The 23,107-nt window shown below is 40.1% G+C and overlaps 2 protein-coding genes across 4 annotated transcripts in view; one reads left to right on the top strand and one right to left on the bottom strand.

Moving 5' to 3' along the window:
• The window catches only part of kcnh8 (potassium voltage-gated channel, subfamily H (eag-related), member 8), a 51,792-nt gene extending 51,412 nt beyond the window's left edge, over positions 1-380 (bottom strand). For all 3 annotated transcript variants that reach the window (XM_020614271.1, XM_020614272.1, XM_020614270.1), the window contains exon 1: positions 189-380. In XM_020614271.1, the coding sequence (XP_020469927.1) occupies positions 189-264 (76 nt within the window). In that variant the 5' untranslated portion in view covers positions 265-380. The remainder of the gene's footprint in view (positions 1-188) is intronic.
• Positions 381-6,380: 6,000 nt separating this feature from the next.
• Positions 6,381-19,653, top strand: satb1a (SATB homeobox 1a). The gene is made up of 11 exons (XM_020614126.1): positions 6,381-6,838; positions 7,407-7,636; positions 8,349-8,525; positions 8,602-8,728; positions 9,524-9,647; positions 10,797-10,908; positions 11,366-11,901; positions 13,526-13,723; positions 13,935-14,090; positions 16,113-16,313; positions 17,529-19,653. The coding sequence occupies exons 2-11, from the start codon at positions 7,420-7,422 to the stop codon at positions 18,432-18,434; spliced, it is 2,754 nt and encodes a 917-aa protein (XP_020469782.1). The 5' UTR covers positions 6,381-6,838; positions 7,407-7,419; the 3' UTR covers positions 18,435-19,653.
• The last annotated feature ends 3,454 nt before the right edge of the window (positions 19,654-23,107 follow it).

Consider the following 23,107-nt stretch of genomic DNA (forward strand, 5'->3'; position numbering starts at 1 on the left):
TGCTGAACTGACAACCCTGTATTTTTGATTGGATTTTGCAGGTGTTAGACTGGGAAACAGTCTGCAATGTGTTATGTCAATGCCCTTAGAAAACAGACAGTACAAACCAGCCGAAAACTTCCACCATAATATATTAGCTACCATTTAAAGAAATCAACCGTTTCCAAAACGATTAAAAACAAACTTACGAGTGCCATCAAACCGTGTGGCTATAGTGTCCAGAAATGTGTTCTGCGGTGCTAATAATCCTTTCATCACAGGCATTTTCCCTGCTTAATGTCGAAGTCCCCATCAAAGTTACTGAAGAGAAGTCCAAACGTGTGAGGTGCCCCCATTTAAGGTGCTGTACCGATATGAACCGCCAGCGCTCCGGTCACCTCAGCACATCCTAGTCAGTGGAAAGTGCACGTGAAGCGCGCGCCCGTGTGTCTGGAGCTTGTGTTGTGTGCGTCAATGACAAGAGAAGATGAATCCCACAGCTGCAGTTCAGGTAGTAGCCAGGGACGACCGTGAGAGAGTGAGACTTCCTGTCAGCGATGCCATTATTATGCCGTTGAATTCAATGATCATCTTTCCTCAGCGCACGGTGGTGGGCGACATCCATGACTCTAAGCAGCAACTGTGGTCAAAGCGCGTTTCTCAGTGTGAACACAGTGGCATCACAAGTCATAAACGGGACTTTTTGCACATTATTTACATTTCCCTCTTGCTTCTTGCAGGAATCAACTCCCGTTGTCTTATCATGTCATGAATACAGCTGCAACAACGATCTATCTTTGTCCAGTGGCTCCGTATCCAATGGAGTAGACATGGACACATTCACACAATAAAAAAACAGCTGTCAAATGACAGGCCTAACTCAAAATCACTTTAAAATCTGTGAAAATGACAAATAATATGATTTCTTTACTTGACCCTGATTCCTATGTTGTACAATTGTTATATAATTCAAAAATATGTTTAACAGTAGGTGGTTAATGAAAGAATACCAGGGATTTCTGTGCTGTGAAAAAAGTGAAAATCTTAGATTGTTTGTTCAGGCATTATGCAAAAGAGAAGGAATGACAGACAGAAAGGTAGGAAATGTGAGTATGAGGGAGACAGGGAGGTAGTAAATAGCATTTCTTACCTCAGGCCAAAACATTTACACACATTTATGCAAGACAAACTTGCACAACCCCGAATAAAGAAACAAATGAATAACAGTGAAACAATTGTTAGATCGGATTGTAGATTAACTGCTTCAGGAGATGCATGACTCATTTAGCCTGACAGTCAAAACCTGTCCACGCTGCTCTCTCTCTCTCTCTCTCCCTCTCTCTCTCTCTTTCTGTCCAAGCGCACACAGTAATCTGTCAACAAGCGCGCAGCGGACAATAGTAACAAAGACATTACACGGGGTTTAGCGGCACCCGATGGAAAGTGGAAGGCATGGCTGCAAGTCTGCAAAGTCTGGAGTCAAAATTCAGCAAACATGCACACACACGCACACACACAAGTTCAACAGACCTATCAGTTACACAAGAGCGTCCTCTTGTGGACAGTACGATGACAAAACACTGCTCACACTTCAGATTCACAAATCCACATACAGAGATTTCAGAGCAGCACGGGGTTAAAGAACGGTCAGGAATATTGTTCATATTTAAAAAGTAAATGCTTTTATACTTGTATAACACTTTTCTACACATTGCAGCACACTCAGAGGGCTTTCACACTATTTGGCCATTTACCCATTCACAGTCCCCACTACTCACACACCGGTGACATCATCAAGAGCAACTGGGGGTTCAGTGTCTTTTGTAAATTCTAACAAACTGATGGATAGCTTTTTGCAAGTAAACACTTCAAGATTTTGCCCCAAGAAAATCATAACCATAATCACTATAACTTTAAATTTACAAATCCAAACTCCCTCCTATAAATCCATAAATGGGATTACATCCAAACTTTTCCCATCACATCCCTCATGTTACACTTATAGACAAACAGCAACAAACCAGGATTACATTCACACATATACACTCACACGTGGCTCCGCATAGGTGAAACATAGCAGATGCAACTAGACTCCAATCTAGGTCAATCACATTACTAGCAGTGCTACAGGATGTAATGCCTCCTACTCAGATCTTTCACAAAAGTAAAAGCAGCTGCTACAGCTTCACTGTGTCTCGTCAGGTACTCTAAAGCTGTGAATCACAAATCACTTCAGTAGCTTTACATGTAAATGTCCATACGCACACCCATACAAGCATATACAAGATATGGAAATGTGAATTATGGAGTGAGGCAGTGTGAAGTAACTGAACACACAGAGATCCTTCCAATAAATACATCAGCTAATAAAATAAAAACAGACAGCCAATGCACAGTGGTGCTTCGCCTGAGTAAGGACATGCTTAATGCATCATTTAAGGCCGATCATAACTGCAAACACACATTTTGTGTGTATGTGTCATTGTTAAGTGAAGTGACAATTGATTCAAAGTGAATCATCATTGCTCAGGGTGTTACCTTCTCAATAAACCTCCTCAAATGAGTCTTTTTATCTACATCACTGCATTTAATGGTCAGTACTCATGTAATCATCATTTAATTATTTAACTCACTGGCTCGAAGGCCATTTAAGCTTTGTGCACTAAACAGAGTTGATCTGTAGCTGCCAAGTCATATAATAAACTCTTATATGAAAACCCTGAACAAAACCTCAGTATCACCTGGTGTGCATGCAGTAATTCTGACTACACACAATGTGTATTCAAATATAAAATAAATATATATGAAAGCACCATCATTCATGCTTGATAAATTTCATTAAACAGTAGACCACAGTTAATAATGAGAGAATGATTAATCATGTTTGTTTGTATCTGCACGTTATATAAATGTGGCTCCTGATGAGGGATGCTCTGCTCTCCTGTAATTTCAGCTGCACTCTTCCATCTCTCTGTGTTCTTTGATTTCATTATGCACAGTCCAAGTTCAACTCTACTCAGATCTGACCTCCTGCCCATAGCCATGCTTTAAGCAAAGGCAGCACTATGCCAAAAATTTAACTTAATGGATTTTATGATGCCCTTGGGTGCTACACAGGAAGTGGACATGGCTGTTTATAGATACGGCTATAAGTTCACTTTTCACATATAAACACACTGTAGTCATCACTCAGCATGTAGCATGACATGTCAGGCCCCTATGCCTTCTTCTAACCCTTCCACCATCTATTTTTTGTCCTGTATTATCTGTAACTTCCCACCGAACAAGGCTTTCTAGCTAATGGGTAAGGAGGGCAGCATCTCACATCTGATCCTGAGCTCACAGTCTCATCTGAAATCTGGAGCTCTCTGAGTGCAAACATATACCTCTTCTGTCAGAGACTTTCTGACTATACATTGAATCAACTTAGGATTTCTATAGACAGCCCACCTTAACCCGGGGGTATGTTTTTCTCAGCCAATATCTGATACTCTGATACTCGTACTGGTATGTTAGCATGCCAAGAAGCCTGAACACACCCCAGTTCAGGAGAAACCTGAGGAGAGACAGTTGCCTTAAAGCTGGGTCAGGCACAATGTAAGTGGTAAGTTTATTGTATGGATATCTAATGTGTCTGCAATGAGAGGTTTATGGGTTAGGGTGTTTCAGATTACAGCTATGACAAGAACAGTAGTGGAAGAACACATATTCTCAAGCGCCAACACAATACAATGTCCTGGACTCAAAATCCTACTAAAAGTATAGTAAAAGTACAGACATTTTATAAGAAAGTGTACGTCAGAAAAAAAGCCATATGACTTATGTATTATATGTAATTGCGCATCACATTATTAGGTTGTTAATGTTTATTTGTTAATGCACAAGTGGCATTCTACTGTCATATTGTAGCTTTGTAGCCGGTTTAAATTGCATGACACAGATTGGTTTAGTACAAGGTCAGAAGATACAATAAAACTAAGGGATCCTGAAATGATGAATTACTAAAAAAGGAGAAGAACAAAGTTTTGATGCACAAATCTGTATTCACTGTTGAACGTCTCTCTTTTACCTTTTGAACCTCAACAGATAGTTACATGAAACCATCTAAGCTTAAAGGAGAAATCACTTTGAAGCCAAACAGCTAACAACTCTCAGACATCTGAAACACAACAAAGACAGTACTTGTTTGTAATTTCCTGAGGTCACAAGGCAAAAAGGTTGGAAACCATAGGTTTAATCATTAGCAAAGCACTACATTAACCATATATTTCTCATATTTTTAATGTAAAATCTTAATCAGCAAAGTACTTTGTAACTATACGTGCCAGATAAATGCAATGAAAGGTAGTGCAGTAGAAGGACAGTATTAAGGAGAATAAAATGGAAATACCCAAGTAGATTACAAATGTCTCAAAATTTTGACTTGATTATGGCACTTCAGAGGTGTATATTTTGAGGTGAAAGATAATTTAGTTTAAGGTGGTATGGTGCACATGTCTCTGTTTGTTTTGCATTACATAGTATGTATCAGATCATAAGCATCTGTGTGCATCTGCAAACATACCTCAGATCATGGAGTATAAGTGGGAACAGCAGAGGTGTGCAGTGTTGGCAGTCCGTTTCCCCTTTAACACACCAACATAATGCCTCCACCCATCAAACAGCAGCAGACTCATTAACCATATCATGAGTTTATAATAACCACATCACATCCATGGCGAATGAGGTGGAATGAAAATCTAACCTAATTTGGAGAGATACACGACTGTGTGAGTAGAAGGGTGTCCCCCGAGATGAGGGAGTTGTGTGCTGCACTGGTAGCATGCTCTGTGAGCGTGTAATGGTCTTAATTATCATCTAGCATGTCAGCCTCATTGATGACATATCAAGCCAGTGATAAAATAGGGTGACGGAGAGAGAGAGAGAAATGTGAGCTTATAAACACTTAAAGTCACATGCACACACAAATAAAATGGGTAAAATACCCCCCCACACACACACACACACACACACACACACACACACATACACTGAACTTACGCAGCAGCATATCCAGAGGTGCAAGTGGAATGATACAAACAGACACACACATGCACACACATACACATTTCCACCCAACTGAGTGACATCTCTCTCTCTCTGAATTAGTCACGATGAATGATGTGTAAGCAGCCATGACTCGCTTTGGCTGGGGAGATAGCTAATTCACTTTGTTTAATTAGTCAAAAGTAGTAGAGCATGCTCTCTTTTCCCAAACACAGCTCCCACTGCACAACATCCACCCATCTACTGTATGTGTCTGTAAAAAATAGACTGGCCTGTAACCACACAGGTGTAACATTTCATGGGGCAAGTCTTTGAATCGTCTCTGCCAGAGTGGAGGCTCTCTGACTCTTGCTCTCTCTTTCTCTGACACACACACACACCTTTGCCGTGTGGCACCTTCACAGAGATTTGGAGATCACAGCTCCAGAGGTGAGATGTATTTCATCTGCAGTGACATGGTATGCTGATACTTGACTGCGACTTCAACTTTCTGTAAACAGGACAGAAGACGAGCTGTTGTCTGTGCTAATTGATTCAGCTGTGCCAAAACTTTGAGGTACGGTGATGAATTGTTTTTCTTTCATGTGATTTTAAAGCTCTGGGTGTTTTTGGCAATCCTACTTTGTGGTATTTGACGCTGTGGTTTACTGAGCAATGTCAGTTAAATGATTAGAATACTATTATGACAGTATTCTGAAGTATAGTATGCTATAATATGTCATGTAGTATATTGTAGTTTGTTATGGTACAATATATAGTAAACAGCAAGTGCTGCTCTACCACTCTAATATTGTGTATAGCCTATAGTACAGTACATCATAATATAAAGGGTTTTGTACAACTATATACTGTGCTACATACAGTACCTGCATTGTTACAGTGCTGGACCACTACAGTGTTTTGTAGCCTATACATAGATACTACATGCGTCTATACCAAGCTGCACTACTGTAGTAAGATATATATGACATGGAGGAAAAATACTGCTTATCTACATACTGAACGCAAGCTATGGATAATCCTGTGACAAAAAGTTAATATCAGTCAGCCAGTTCCACCTTGTCCTGCTCCACTTTGTTACCATGGAGAGCTCCAATACCCTAAATACAATAATAAGTGCGTGCACAGCACGCGGCAGAAAATAATAAATAGATTTATGCGCAATTGTCACATTTAATACATTTACGGAGCGCGCTAGTGAATTCATTATTACACCATATGCTAATGCAGCTGGCTCCTTGTATTTATGAGTCTGTGTGTGTGCGCGTGAGTGTGTAAGAGGGATTGGGGTCTCACTCTCTCTCTCTCTCTGACTCTCTCTGACTCTCTCTGACTCTCTCGCTACGTTTCTGACTCGCTCCCTCAGCGTGCGCATAGGGCTTTGAAGTGTAACCAACAACTGCTCTCCCGGAGTCAAGGCTGCAGCCTGATATATGATGGGTAACGTACTCCAGGAGCTCCAAGCCGTGAATAGAGCAGCATGTCCCGGTGCTCTGTACGGGAGGTCGCTCTGAACTTGCACTAAGGCCAATTTATCCTTACACCGAAACAGAAACGTTCGGAGAATAAGGAGGGATTGGGCTAAAACTACTTAGACACTAAGCAGGAGAACATGTCGATCCTGACAGACTATTAATGTAAAGGGGCGCATACGAGCGTACAGTTAAGACACATACCGACAGCCGAGAGAAGCTGGTCTGTTCCTCAGCTGGAGATCAATGGAAGCCACGGTAACATATGGATACAGTATAGAAGAATGGCGTGCTGATGTAGGATGGCAAGTCGGGGATGCACGTTGTGCCGACTGAGACAGGTTGGTGGTTGATTTAACTTCAGCACAATCCGACGTGCATGGGACGATTAGCGCGGATTTAAGAGATGAACTGAATCAGTGTCGTTTGCAGCAGCGCGACTGGATACGACAGCGGGTTTATTGTGGGAAACTGTGCTGTAGCATTCAGTGCACTTTAACTAGATTTAGATGCTTATCCTAATCGTTGCGTCTGAAGGTCATTTCCAAATACTGAAGAGGATATCCTTCAGATCCTAGTGTGGGTGTGGGTGTGTTTGTACGTGTGTCAGCTTTGTACTTTCTAATTTTGTTGTTAGAACTGTAGCGTACAGCTTTTGTTCCCACTCACTTATTAATACCCACCAGGTATCCAGAGATACTTTTTAGTATACTTAGTATGCTATTATTTAATTAGAGCCTATTTCTGCCAGGATGAAAACATTTCTACAAAGCACAACAGTTATCATCCAAAAGTATACATGCAATACTATGTGGGAATATAACAAGTTAAAGCATCAAAGGGTCACTATAAGAAACGTAGGGTGCCTTGTACAGTCTTTGATTTTCAGTGTCTGTGTGTTTATATCAGTGTGAGACCACAGATGGACACTCTGTGTAATGGAGCCAAGAAACCTGAGGGCAGTGATCCCATTGTAGACCCCCGGCCCCCTCCTGCCAAGCTGGCTCGACTGGAACAAAACGGACTGGGATCCTTGGCCCAGGAGAGGAGCAGGCAGGGGAGCCCTGTGGCCAAAAACCCATCCCTGGCCCAGAAAACCAATACAGTGAGGCCACAGGACAAAAACTGGCACAGCAGAGGTAATAAGCTGATATTGGGAAGGGCCCAGAGAATTTATGCAAAGTAGAAGCCCATTGGGGTTTGTTGATCTACAGTAGTTGCACTTACTTGAAAGATGGTAGCATGTTACTGGGTCTTTAGCACAGTGATGTCATCTGATGTGTCTTGGCTTCATTTCTTGGTAATACTTTATTTTAGAGATAAGATCATTTCCTTAGAAATGTCCTGGAATGAGCCATATAATTTGTCACTATAGGTCAAATTAGAGAGTCATCAGTTGGTACACTTCTAGTTATTTCTAAATGCTAAGCTAGCACAAAATTTAGGCTTTTATTCAGAGGACAGAAGGTGTGCTACACATGCAGTGTGAAATTTTGTCTGCAAAAAATCACACAATTCAGCGTAAATGAAGAATAATATTTCCAGTGATAAATTAATTGTAAATATTAACTGAGGTTTAAATTGAGCAATTAATTTCATGGAAATCTCAACGGTAAGAATACATAAACTCAGTGGACTAACAAAACAGTGTCAGAACTTGTCTTACGTACTTGTCTTTATTTGTCTGTAATTAGTGCAAATCTGCATGGTTCTTTCCTGAAATCCTAAAAAAGGAAATAGTGGACCTCTAAAATAAAGTCTTACTGATTTCTTTGTATGTGGATCAACTATACCTATGCCTACATTCACAAATGTCATTCTGTATGAAATCATGTGTGTTCATCACCTCAGGAAGCCTGCTGCCGGTCTTCTGTGTGGTGGAGCACAGGGAAAACCCTTTGGAGGGAGAGAGGAGAGAAGAGCATGCTGAGTTTGTGTTGGTCAAGAGAGATTTGCTGTTTAACCAGCTGATAGAGATGGCCCTGCTGACGCTGGGGTACTCACACAGCTCTGCCGCACAGGCTAAAGGTAGACGACATGTGCAAGAGACAAAAATACAAGTACATCTTTAGGTTTTGTCTCAATTTTGACTGTGTGTGTTCAGGTCTGATCCAGGTGGGCAGGTGGAACCCAGTGCCTCTCTCCTGTGTAACAGATGCTCCTGACGCCACAGTGGCTGACATGCTGCAGGATGTTCACCATGTTATCACCCTTAAGATTCAGCTGCACAGGTAGAGGGCAGACAGTGCACCACAGTCAGGTTCTATTACAGTACTTGTCCTCTCTATGTGGAGTTTATGGACTCCATATTATACGTAGGTGTAATTACATTATCTGTAGGTATGGACGATTTACTGTGTTCCAGAATGGTTGAGTATTTCTCAGCCTTTCACACAATGCATGCAGGAAAAAACTCCAGCCAGCCACTGCCCCTAATTTAAATAAAGAAAGTAAAAGGATATGGACTAAATCAGACCCATACAAAATCCGTAGATAGTCTTGGTAGAGAGACTCCAGTGGGGAGTGTTTTGTTTTTTTTTTTTTACCATTTATATGTCATTAAATTAAATTTTACTAGCTTCTTGTAATGAATATTGATGAGCAGTTTAATGGTAGATGACATTAAACATTATTTCTACTTGTTACATTTTTAAATAATCATCATCTCCTCACTGTTTTTTTTTCACTCAGGCCCTTTAACTGTGCTACAAATAGGGTCTTGGGTCAGAGCCTCCACAGGAGTTGGGGCAGTACAGCATACTCAGTATGACAGTGCCATACCAGAAGCAACCAAACCATAAGAAGTTTTGCTGAGCCTGCAAAAACGGTTGTACAAAGAAGCTTTAGTCAGATAAAATACCCCTGATGGTGTATTGAAAGATGCCATTGAGTTATATTATAGGACCAAAGTGGGCACTAAAAAGGCAGATTGTGAGTTTCCCACCTTTATAGAAGTGCGATAAATCAGCAGAATGCATGTTTAAATTGTAATATATTAAAATGCTGGTACTTTGCTCTTTGTCTAGCTGTCCCAAATTGGAAGACTTGCCAGCTGAGCAGTGGAGTCACTCCACAGTGAGGAATGCGCTGAAGGAGCTCCTCAAGGACATGAACCAGAGCTCCCTGGCCAAGGAATGCCCACTGTCCCAGGTATAACACACACAAACATAAGCATACAAGTAGTGAGAAGATAAGAAATTGAATCAGAGTTCAAAGTGCGCATGTAACGTCTTTTGCCCTTCCATGCCCTGCCAATGCCCGTGTGTGTGTACAGCACGTGTGTACCTACTTTGACGCATACCACAGATTAAGGATGTGGTCCAATAGTTAGATATGAAGTTCAGATGCAGCAGTAGATAAGGTGTGGGGCAAAGCGCAGGAGAGAGGAACAGATAAAGAGAGATAGGTATCTCTTAAAAAGCCACAATGCCTAGGCAGCTGTCTGTTGGCAGCCTGTCTGCCTGTCACTCTATCTGTCAGCCTCACCCCCTGTCCTACTCATCCTTCTCACTCTTGAGCTTTTTCTGCACTTTTGACTGATTCAGCAATAACATACATGTCTGGATTTAAGATCTCCTGCTATTCCTGTGTGTAAGCAAATACAGACACAACTGCAGAAATAATAATTTCACATTAATCATGCAGTATTTGGGGAAGGACTCTTTATGAATATTTATAATCATCAACTTAGCCTATCTGTCATTTTGCCTGAGGGTGCTTAGGACATCTAGAGTTTGATAAAAAGAAATAGCTTATCTCTGTGTTCTTCAGATTCCTTCCTTCTCTGCAGTGTTAAGATATAATTCAGTCAGTCCTCCCTTACCCATGTTTCCTCCCCCATCACTCTTTCTCTCTCTCTCTCTCTCTCTCTCTCTCTCTCTCTCTCTCTCCTATCACTCTTTATCCCCTCTCTTGTTTGCAAGAAACAGATTAAAATAAACATGAGAAGATGAAAGGTGTAATCAGATGTAGAGATTGCACAAGATGGTCTTAGGGGAAAAACTGTGAGTGTGTGTAAGAAAGACAGACAGAGAGGTGCAGTCTCTGATGGTTTATAGTGGTTTGTTTGATTATACACACACGTACACATACATGCATGCATGCATACGCATGCTGTACATACACACACACTGACATGCTCATCTGTCTTTATTATCTTATTTACCTGGGGGTCTTTTTAATAACACTGATTTGAGTTCATTAATATCAGATGTGTGAACAGCTGAGACACCCGGGCCTCCCATAGCAGGAGCTTGGAAAATGTAATGAATTTCCATTGTCTTTTCCCCTCTGTTTCAGAGTATGATATCATCTATTGTAAATAGCACTTACTATGCAAATGTCTCAGCTGCCAAGTGTCATGAGTTCGGTCGATGGTACAAACACTTCAAAAAGACCAAATGCTTCAAGGGTGAGACTTTTCAAATAAGTATGTAAAGATTTATGTGTGTATGATGCATCCTACAGTGTGTTCCAAGTCTATACATAGCAATGATCATGATGTTTATCAGTGAGACAAAAAAAAAAACCTAGCATTTTATCCTGACAGAAAGTGATACAGTATGTACAATATGTGAAGTCAATCAAACTGCAACTTTGGGCTGTTACTTCAAATTAAAGGGTGCAAAGAAAAATCTAACTTTCTGTCATTAAATTTAATACTTTTTGTTTTGTTTCTGGGGGTGTCTTACAAATCACAGTTTAATTTAAGGTGAGCTCAAAAATCAACCATGTAGTATTCAATATGTATTGTCTGGTTTCCAGTTTGAACACACCAGATACTCAAAACCTGCTCGGAATTCATAAGCAGTACAGATGTTGGCCACACTAATTCAACATCTGCCTTTGCTTTCCTTTCCCTTCACCAGAAACTGACAGCTTTTCTGACCAGTCCACACATATCACCCTCACCCAGCAGCCAATCACAACTAACCCCCCTGAACAGAGCTCAAGCCTTCTTTTTCCTCGTGGAGCAGTAACTAACATACATGGTCACTCCTCCCTCGGTCTACACCCTCCTGGGTTGGTAACCCAACCACTCAGCTCCCAAATGGTCAACCAGCAGCTGGTGATGGCGCAGTTTCTCAACCAACAGTATGCTGTTAGCCGCATGCTAGCTAGCCAGGGTCTCTCACCATCTCCACAGCAGTATCTCAACCACCCCCCTGTAGGGAGGGCTCCTGCCAAGGTCTTCTCCATAGCCCCTGATTCCCAAGCCCCGCAGCAGGCACAAGGTGGCCCAGGAGGAGGCCCTGCAGCTGGGCCGCAAAGCCAGACGATGGGTGGGCTGTCTGTGGGGCCATATGATGTGCCAAGTGACATCTACCAGTGCGTGAGGGAGGAACTGAAGAGAGCTGGCATCTCCCAAGCCATCTTTGCCCGAGTTGCCTTTAACAGGACACAGGTATGGAAGGATCAGTTGTTACAATAGGTTGCAAGTGTTTTTCGGTGGTTGTCTTTTGGAAGTGTTTTCTGGTGTTGCGGTAGTGGTGGTTGGCACAGTGACATGGCCTTTGCTGCAGTGCCCCCTCCCCCTGTGCATGTGTGTATGTATGTGTGTGTGTGTGTGTGTTTGTGCCAGCTCTCTGCAGCATAAAGCTGGCACCAGCATTGAACCAGTTGCTGGGCCAACTAATCACAACTGCTCTGAGAAACGTTGTCTCCCTCTTTACCTCCTCTTCCATCTTGCTGTCTCTCCAGCTTACCCCCTTTCTGTTCAATAATAGGTACAAACCTCTTATTGTCAGTCCCTTCTTTCCCGTTCTATCCATGGTCTAACTCATTTCATATCCATATCTCCCTCTACCATCACCTCTAACATTAAAATGCATCATTATCTGTGTCTATCACCTTACATTCACCACCACACGCCCACAGAAATGGGGCTCAAAGGACACACTAAGCCCATTGTTATTATTATTATTACCGTTATTATCATTTTCATCTCAATAAGCAGCGCTAGTTATTATCCACCCCCACGTTTCCCCGTTGCCAAGTCCAAGGTGCTCCAGCGCCAGCCATACATTTGGGCATGATGCCAAGATGCCATCTAGAAGTGAGGGAAGCATTTGTCATTTGGCCATTCATGTAAAGCCTCCATCTATTTGGAAGGCTGGGTTTGCTGAGTAGATTCGAAGATGATTCATGATTTGAATAAGAAGGCTGTCTCTTCTCATGCCATCTCAATGCCAGCATGAGATCTGATCTCTTTTCAGGAAGGAAGCCTTACAATCTGCATGTGATGTTTGAAGGCTTTCCTGTGTAGACAGATACATACAGAATAATGGTAGCTTTACAGGGGAACTGCAGAAATTTGACAAGGGCTGTGTTCCAATGAGATCCAGAGCTGGCTATGAGGAGCTCCTGCAAACTTTGTTTGGGTGTATAAGACAATATATATTTGCCATATTTACATAAAGATAATAGAAACAGACATATTTTAATATAGATCTATTTTAATATCAGCTGCATGTGTGATGTTCAAAGTGTCAAGATACAGATATAAACGCTGGGGTGATGGTGCTTTTACTGTTGCAGCCCCTAAATTGTGGAATAGTCTACCTTTAAATGTTAGATCAGCTCCTGACCTCATTACTTTTAAATCATTGCTTAAAACATATTTATTTGCCTTGGCTTTTAACACCCAGTAGGGCCTGATGCATTCCTTTTCATTTTAATTTATTGAATGTGTGTCATCTGTGTGTCTGTGTTATTGTGCTGTTTTATTTTTTGCACTGATCTTATTTATTCTATTTTAGTCATTTATTGTGGTTTTATTCTGCTATGTAAAGTACTTTGTTCAACTGGATGTTGTTTTTAAAGTGCTATATAAATAGATTTGATTTGATTTGATCCTATGGACATTCAGTATTTGAAAGATTGTTTATCTGTGTGCCTCAATATGCAGTATGTGTGAATAATTTGACATCAAATACAAATATTATTTTGTGTTCATATGCATGTTTGTGCTTGCTTACACAAAGCAATAATAATGCTGATTTGTGTGTGGTTGTTCATGCCTGTACCAGGGCCTACTGTCAGAGATCCTGCGTAAGGAGGAGGACCCCAAACACGCCTCCCAGTCTCTGCTGGTCAACTTGCGTGCCATGTACAGCTTCTTGCAGCTCCCAGAGGCGGAGAGGGAGCGCATCTACCAGGAGGAAAAAGAAAGAAGCCTGACTGGATTCACAACAAGCTGCAACAACACACCGCCAAGATCCACGCAGGTCAACCAGTATTTTATTTTTCCAATACAGCAGTGCACGAAAGATGGCTCTAGTAATTTTCCATAGCTACCCTGCTGGGTTTTTCCCAAAATCCAGTGACTGACTGGCTTCTTGTTTCTGAAAACTTTATTTTAGATTCTCACTCAAGGAATGGACATATAGCACATGATTATTAATTGATGTTTACCCTAGTGTGTACATCTCCTTTTAGGCAAGATTGTCCCCAGTTACAGCAGACAGAGGGTTGAGGACAGACAGCTGTGTTCTCAGTGTCAGCGCTTCTATCTATGAGGAGATCCACCACGAGATGAAGAGAGCCAAGGTGTCTCAGGCCTTGTTTGCAAAGGTGGCTGCCTCGAAGAGTCAGGTACTGATGAAGATGTCCACTTTCAAAAACATGCATATAATGCACCAATCATTTCCTGATTGTTCAAACTTCCTTTTGCATCAACAATGAATCCATTTCCACAGTTACAGCAGGGATGGCTAGTGTGTGTGGAGGAAAGCCCAGATAATCAAGCAGCAGCTGTACTCTGCAGAGGACTATCATCAGCACATCAGACTGCTATTGTGTCCCAAATTATTCGCTTTAATAGTTGCCATACACACATGCGCAACACTTATTTGTGCACATAGAAATACTGTATGAGTGCATGCAAGTACACACAATCACAGAAACACAAAATGGCACACAAATGCACTAATACACATGCACAAGCATGATTTGAGTGTTTATTGTTCTCATTTTTATGGTGGGCCCATAAGCTTGTTATTGCCTTTTGTTTTGAGGATAATTTCCCTTCATGGAATGGGGGATTGTCTCATTTTGTCTCTCTCTCAAGCATGTTTCCAATTGTCACTTCTTTCTTTCTTCTTTCTTTCTTTCTTTCTTTCTTTCTTCCTTTCTTTCTTTCTTTCTTTCTTTCTTTCTTTCTTTCTCCCTGTAACATCCCTCTCTTTTTACTCATCATCAAGATATTCAGAGGTCATTCAGCGGCTATGGTCCAATCCCCCTAAGGTTCTTTTTTATCTCTTCACCGGCCTCCATTTTTACACCTTTCACCACTTTCTCTTTATCTCACCTTTTTTCTCTATCTCTAGCCCCCCCCCCCCCCCCCCCTTTTTTTTTTTTTTTTCCCCATCTTCGTTTGGCAGCCACGCCATGCTGGATCTTTCTGTTCTATCTGCACTGTGCATCTGGATGGCATTGTGTGCTAGAGTTGGGCTACGGCCAGCAGTTTGTATTTGTGTGTGCACATATGCTGGTGTGTTTGTGTAGATCTGCGCATGTCTACCAGCCTGCTTGCAAACATGATCATGCTCCAGTTCATGAATCTGACACTAACTTGGCTTTATGTTCCTCAATGTGCCACTCACAAGTTTCTTCAACTCATGTTGCAGAAAGAATTCTGGCTCATAAGAAAATCTCACAACATCATTCAGCTTTGCCATCAGAGTATTTTACATAGATAGACTCAAATCTAATCCTTGCTGTTTCTGTTTGTTTAGTAAACAAGAAATACACAAAAAGTGTTATAATACATTTTGAATAAACATGAAAAGTAAATTATTGTGAATTTTAAGTTTATACATACTCTGTTTTGTTCCTGAATTCAGAACCTCAGTTCTGTAGATGCCACTGCTTATATCAACTTCAATCCTAATTAGGAGAGTAGGTGCACTAGTGTGAAGTGAATCAAAACTAATTATCATAAATAAATTATGATCAATTTAAAGCATGTTGCTATGGCATTTTTGATGTCCCAGCATTATTCTAGCCACTATAGATGAGATCAAACGATCACATTTTAGAGGAAAATGCTCCATAAATGTGCTCAATAATTAAACTCACTGTCCTGAAAATATTGCATCATTTTTACATTTTCCTTTTTGCCAACTTACTCAGTGCCAGAGAAACTTGTGATTGTAATTTTCTCAGTGCATACAGTTAACAGGTTTGTTTAGCTTACTTATCAGTTGTCTGCGGGATCAGGAGGGAGGTAGAAAAATCAAGAGATTATTGCTAGTCTGAGATACAGTATGAAGATGAGCTTGATGATATAGAATTATAAGCAAATTTAGGAACTAATTACATTAAATTATTGACTCGATTAGTATGTTTAATGGATATGTTTATTGGAGCCAATTGTGGCAGGACATTAGGAAGTTCAACAGCATTCTCTTCCCTTCCTTAGTTGTCAGATCAGGTCAGAGGGAGCTCACTGGCTGTTTGGACCTTTTTAAGGACACCTGCCATGCTTTGACCTCTGTTCTGGGTGAAGAACAGATTGTTTCTTGGCCAAGAAAGCTTCTTTATCTGCTGAGACTTACATAGTGTAGTGGGTAGGTGGTCATATTTCATATACTGTATGTTCCTCCTGTCCTGTAGGGGTGGCTGTGTGAGCTGCTGCGCTGGAAGGAGGAGCCCAGTCCAGAGAACCGAACCTTGTGGGAGAACCTGTGCATGATCCAGCGGTTCCTCAGCCTGTCCCAGACCGAACGAGACGCCATCTATGAACAGGAAAGCAGCACAAGTGCACAGCAGCACTGCACTGACAGGCTCACACTGATCAGCAGTGATAATGCTCTGGTGAGATGACACCAAACAAGATAATTATCCCACACAGACTGCTGTTCTAAACTTGAACTCGAGAAAAAAAAAATCCTCAGATACAGAGGTTGTTTCGGATTTCATGTTACCAGCTATAGTTTGTAATAACGAGGAAAAAACACATGAGCAGCAACTCTTGAACATCGAGTCAACATATTTTAGAGTTGTCTGTATCACTTGGGCTTAAGGTGAGCCCACTTTCTTTTTTGTAAAGCACTTTTAAAACATCTATTTAAGACATCTTACCAGAAATTTAAAAGAAATACCTCTTGTTGAATGCCAAGAGCTCTAGGATGTGCATTAGAAAAGCAGCACAGTAATGACAGCTAAATGCCAAAGATGTTAGAAAATAAAGATGATTACCACAATAAGCAATGATCCGTGAGTCTGATTAGTTATTATTTTTTTACTTTTATTGCTTGTGCATGGATTGATGGCTTAATTACAGCACAGGTAATGTGTGAAAAAAATTGTGTATCTCTCTGTGTGTGTGAAAGTAAGACAAGACAACTTCACATGGTTCAGACCTTGATCGTCTCAGTGGACATGAGCCCTGGATGGCTGGGCTTCAGATCCAGATCACATAAATCACATAATTCTTACAGATCAGCATGCCCTGTGCCCTTGCTCATTGTGCTACCCGGTCTGTGTGGGAAAACCCCATAGACTGTGTCATGCAGAAGATTCACCATACAATAACTGCTGAGGTTCAAAAGCACCATATCCCATTAAGAAAAAGGATATGGATATGAATCATTCTGTTTCTTCTGTAAATTAGTCATACTGAGGCCAAATGAGGGGCAGAGTTTCCTCTAATTTGTACATTATTATTGAGAGCTTTTATCAGAAACATGACTACAAATTTGATGGAAAATATAACCAGCCAATGCAAAAAGCCAAATGTGTTTAGTCTTGGGCAATATATGAAAGCAACACCGTATTTAAATATTTGCCATTTAGATCTTGAAAATTGCTGCAAGTTTTCTTTAATATGTGGTCAAATAGAAGCAGAACATATTATAAAGCAGTTGCATCATTTCTTTAGCTTCTATTCATACATTTTAAAATTAAACATATTAAGAGCTACATTAACACAATGAAAAGTAGCTGGTGTTGAAAATATAAAATCCATCAAATCCAAGAGACCAAAGCTTTTTCCTTAGTTACCTCTAATTTCTCTTTTTCTTTCACCAGTACCAACGTAACTCTCCACTGCCACAACAACACCATCTTCAACCCCATCAACCGCTGCAGCCTGAGGCAGGACTACACCTGTCTCCACGGCAACCATGCACTGCATCACCAGCAGAGTGTGAGGTTGGGGGTAAATCTGGGCACTTGAGAGTACGTTTGCAGGGCAGGAGTAGCAGCATCAGTGAGAGAGGGGACAGTAAGGACTGGGTTGAGGGGGGAAGAGGGGACAGGAGCAGTGTGGGAGGAGACTGGGGTTGTAGTGGAAGTGTGATGGATAAGAGTACAGGAAGCACTGAGCAGGTGAGGGAAGGAAATATGTGTGAGGAAGGCAGAAATGTGATTACTGGAGACAGCAAAGAGGGCAGGGTTAAGGAGAAACTGTCTGTGATGTGGCCTAGCATGAAAAATAAGGTATGGGCTGGGGTTTGTTCTGAGGCTGATAATGATGTAAAAGGTGAACAGCAGGTGCAATGTGAGGGCTTAAAATTGTCCCATGAAACACTGGGAATCCTGCAGAGCTTCATCCATGATGTGGGTCTCAACCCAGATGAAGAGGCTGTCCACACCCTGTCAGCTCAGCTCGGCCTGCCCAAACACATTATCCACAGCTTCTTCAACAGCCAGGACTATGGACAGAATCAAGAAGATGACCAGTATCAACACCAGAGCCAGAGCCCAAAACAAGTCAACCAGCACAACTGTACAGACCCACACTTCTTTGAGGTTGACATGACTACAGAGGAAAAGGAGGAGCACAGTGGTGCAAAGACAGATGCAGAACAAAAAGAGGAGGGGGAGATGCAAAGCAGAAGAAATGAAGCAAGGGAGATCACTGTTTTAAAAGAATCAGATGCATGCATTCAAACTGTTCCCCCTATGAAGGAAGAGCCGGAGAACTACATTTAGCCCAAACACATCTATACAGCACTTACAACACATCACTGGTCCACTTGCAACTCAGCCACTTTTATACACTGTACAAGTAGTGACACACAAAGTGTCTTGGCATGGAAATCTTATACAGGCGTTTGTCCTTAAAGGCTTTGGAGTGATTTGAGGGTCCTTAATGCACTTGAGACAGAAAATTACTGTGACTATATGTACAGATAATGTTAGTAAACGGGTTCTGTGTGTATATACATACGGTATGTCTGGATTAATGGGAACCACTACAGTGAAATTAAAGTTGTAGCTGGTTGACTGATGTAAATTTTAAGATATGTTGAAGCCAGAAATGCCTTGTAGAAAGTGGTGCTGCCTGTTTGCTTTTCTATTATTAATATCTTGTTTATATGATGTTTTAGAGGTGCTTTGTGTTTTAGATTGAAAAGTTCAACTGTTTCCTTTGGGAATCTCTCTGTTATTTCCTATGTTGTTGTCACACTGTTAAATATCAGGTTTCTGGTTTCTGTTTTAACCTAAATGTTTATTTGGGGAAACAAATCAGTTATTGGATTCATGTAAGGCACTAATGCCATGATAACATTATACAGTAGCCTATGTCATGAGCTTCAAGAATTATCATTTGAAAACAATAAGAATAATATATGACATCCTGTGCAGTTAAATGGATCAGCAAACAAAACAATGAGTTACTAAACTGATCAAGTTCCTGTTCAACTGTATTCACAGTATCAACTCTGGTTATGTTTAATAAAGAGCCAGCTTGCTTCTGAACACTTCACAGTTTAAATACACTACTACAGTATCTACTGATGCATGAATTTGCAGATTTCTGTAGCTTCTGTAAGTATTTGATTTTTATTATCAGGCAAAGCAAAGGCAGACAATGCAGAGACATGATTAAAATAAGATTGTTGACTTGTAAGAGTGACACCATACATCATGTATAAATGTAAACATTAACTCTGTCTTAATTGTATGTTTGTGTATGTCAACCTGTTCTATCTGATCTTCCAGTGGAAAATTTTTGATCAAAGTAAGATTAATAAAGATTTATGGGTTTGAGAGTAAGCAACCACAGATAGCATTTAACTTAAAGAATAAATTTTGATAATTTTGTTTGGCATACATTCAACTTTTCTCACTCGTAAAACTGTGACATGTCTCTCACCAGGAAACACAGGTTTCAAATGTCATACGACAGATATCTGCAGGAGCACACACACACTGAGAACAGCTTTGTGACAGTTAAAAAGATAATTGTTTTATTCTAGAGTAGCATAATATCACCAGATGAGACTTACATTTACACACAGTATTTAGTTGGGATGTGAACTGGATTTGTGGACAGTCTGTGAGATTTATAATACTGTGCAAATGTCTTAGGCCACTATTAGTTTTGCTGTTTTAGAAAGGTTTATGATGATTTATATGTATTTCTCTGTTTCTTTATTAAGATATAATCAGAAAATACACAGTATTAAAAAAAAATCAGAACAAAATGGCTTCTACAGTATTTAGTGTGACCTCCCTTTGCACTTAGCACAGCTTGAAATTTTTTGGGGATGGTCTTGAAGTCTTAAAACCATGAGAGACCTTCCACCAAATCTCACTGGAGGCTGCAAACTCTCATTCTTCCACCTATTGCCAACTCTTCTTCTCACATATACTGTCAACGACTGGACTTGAACATTTCAAACTTGGATTCACCACTTCATAATACTCTTTACACTGATCTTCACTCCAATCTCTGTGACCTTTTGTATATCTCAGCCTCTTCTCCCAGTCCCCTGGCATCTTGGCTGCTCTCCTGCCACACGGGCTTCATCAGGATCAAGCTTATTTGGACAATGGAAGGATTAACTTGGCACACAAATGAAGCTTCCAGATGCTGAGCTGGGTCCTCACTGGATGCCCTCTAGGCTCTCAAAGAAGAAACTTCTCATCAGATTTTGATATTTTTCTTGGTCTTCCACTCCTGTTTATGTCCTTGACCTCTCTAGATTCTTCATATTTCTTTAGAACAGCTTGAATATTCAGTTCATTTATGGATTTTTTTCTGACATTTCTGTTTTTTAATACCAAGTACATATTTCCTATATTTTCTAATTGTATTCTGATAAATAAATATATATAGTCATCAGAACATTGCTAAAACAACAAATGTAATGGTGACCTAAGACTTGTGCACAGTACTGTACGACATCACACTAAAAAGATTGAAAGAAGGAGAGAAAGCTACAGTATCTCTGAGATCCATTAAGCATTTAATGAATGTTTATGATGCCCACAGTCGATATTAGACTCAGTACTGGTGATTTCCTCTTATATGACTGTGTTGATGTTGGTAGATTGGTGTCATTGTTTCCAGGCATCAGACAACAGCTCTCTGTACCAGTGTCTCTCTACAATCACATGCCCCTCAGTGCTGCCACTGTTTTCTTCCTTACTCTCTTCTTTTCTCTCTACTTCTATGTTTCTGTCTCTCTCTCTCTCTCCCTCTCTGACTCTCATCTGTCTCTCCTTGGCACATTGCTGCTCCCATACTCTGCACAGACTGTGCAGCATTCAAGCCCCATTGGGTCAGATGAGCTTTATAGGGTAGTTCAATAAAGCAATGTTCTTTCCTGCCATCTGTTTCCATGACGATACCTTAGTCAGGGCCAACAAGAAGTCATGAAAGCCTCGTATCAGTAATATTATCTATAATAATGGTGATAATGAAATGCCATGCCTGTGATGATGATAATGGTGATGGTGGTCATTATGACTCCTTTGTGTTAACCCTTCCACCACACAAACACTCAACAATACCAGTGCACACATTTGACTCATTAATGCTATTCGGTGTCACCAGCTGTATATAGTTTCACATGGACTGCTGCTTTTCTCCATCATGCCACTTTAGTTAGTTTTTTGTCCGTGGGAAGCACTTGGTGATGAAGGTGTTTGTTAAAAGCACTCTACAGATAAACTTGACTTGTCTGACCTCAGAAATGGCTGCAATTAAATCTCCATAAAACTGTTATAATTAACCCTCAGGTTGCAGAGCCCCCTCAGTGTTCTTGCTTATTCATGAAGTGTTTTATTTCTCCCTAGTGGTGTGGCCCCCTGCTGCAGTAAAGCCCCTACACTTCCTTTCTTTTTCAGTTTTTTTATTTCTTCACAATCCCACACTGTAGTTAATTGTTTGTTTTTTATTTAAAACTATCTTTCTTTTTTGTAGCCTGTGCAAATAAAATGCTGAAATCCATGCATTTGTTGATGATTTGTTTACTCTCCTAAGAAATGTATCTCTCTTTTCAGTCTGAGGTAGTTGGATACTCAGTGATCTCAGAATCGTTTTCCAACCCTGGCCGATGGGATGAACACCTGACTCAGAAGAACACTGAGAATTCAAGTGTAGGGCTACCATAAGCAAAGCTCAAATGGGACAAAATAAGCAAAGAGGTGAGTCAGGTTTGTGGTACGTCCTGTAACACTGCTGATCACTATACCTCTGACTATACTCTGAATTACTGGAAATATTACCAAGTTCTTTGCTCATTTTAAATACAAAGTAGTTGTTATAATAACTGGTATTTACACCATAGTTGGTTAAATCTGACAACGAAATATAATTTCATTTTGATCTGTAAAAGAATTGCAGTAGTGTTTTCATTACAGACAGGCTATATGGCAGTAGGGGAAGAAGTAACCTATTTACTATAGACGTACTGTATTACCTAAAAGCAGCATAAAATACTCCATTACAGTCCTTCATTTAAAATGAGGTGGAAGTATAAAAATATCAAAAAATAGCCTATATGTTATAATGTCATATTTTATGATAAGATGTCATAAGTAAATAGTGACTAACTGTCAAAGAAATGTAGTAGAGTAAAAAGTACAGTATCTAAATAAAATGTAGTTAAGTAATAGCAGGATCATAATCTGACACTCAAGTACAGTAAAAGCATGCTCTAGTAATGATCACAGAAATTCATATTTTCCCTAAAACCAAAGCCAACATACATGCTTCTTTCAGCAAAGGTCAGGGAAAATAGTAGGTAGTTGTTGGACAAATACAGTATGCAGGTAGTTTTTTAATTGAAATGGAACAGTATCAAAATACAATTTTAATATTTTAACTAATGAACAAATAAGGGGTACAATACTTTTAAATTACAGCAAGAGCCTTACACTGTTATAAATGTCCATATTCCTGTTGATTAGTTTTTCCTTGTAGTGCTTCAAAGTAGAGTCGTTCATTCTTGAGTTGTTGTATGTTGGGTTTTCCTTGAGACCATTTGGATTTGTGAATATAAAACTTGCCATACAAAATAAGAAGATTTAAAATAAAAATGACCTTTTCCCATAACATTGTTTTCATTAAAAAACATATTTTCGTTGTAAATGTATTTTAATTCCAACATATAAAGCACATATTCATCTTCAGTCCAAAAAAAAAAGTTCACATAAATACAATCATAAAATAAATGTATAATTGTTTCTATTTTAGCATTACAAAAGAATCAAATGTGGCATTTCTGTATTTTTTAAGATTTGATTAGCTAGATAAATTAAGTGGATAATTTTAAAATATAATTGTCTGACAATGTTTGTAGTAAAAACCTATTGTTATAAGACCAGATTACGTCCCAATTGACAGTGTGCAGGTAGTTAAATGTGGAACT

The sequence above is a fragment of the Monopterus albus genome, unplaced genomic scaffold (assembly GCF_001952655.1).
Source record: "Monopterus albus unplaced genomic scaffold, M_albus_1.0 scaffold143.1, whole genome shotgun sequence".
Classification (NCBI taxonomy): Eukaryota; Metazoa; Chordata; class Actinopteri; order Synbranchiformes; family Synbranchidae; genus Monopterus; species Monopterus albus.

Excerpts from the sequence above, each read along its gene's own strand:
- satb1a (XM_020614126.1), top strand. The coding sequence starts at position 7,420 with ATGGACACTCTGTGTAATGGAGCCAAGAAACCTGAGGGCAGTGATCCC. Across the intron at positions 8,526-8,601 it reads CTCTGCCGCACAGGCTAAAG|GTCTGATCCAGGTGGGCAGG; the intron begins GTAGACGACATG and ends GTGTGTGTTCAG. Across the intron at positions 8,729-9,523 it reads CTTAAGATTCAGCTGCACAG|CTGTCCCAAATTGGAAGACT; the intron begins GTAGAGGGCAGA and ends CTCTTTGTCTAG.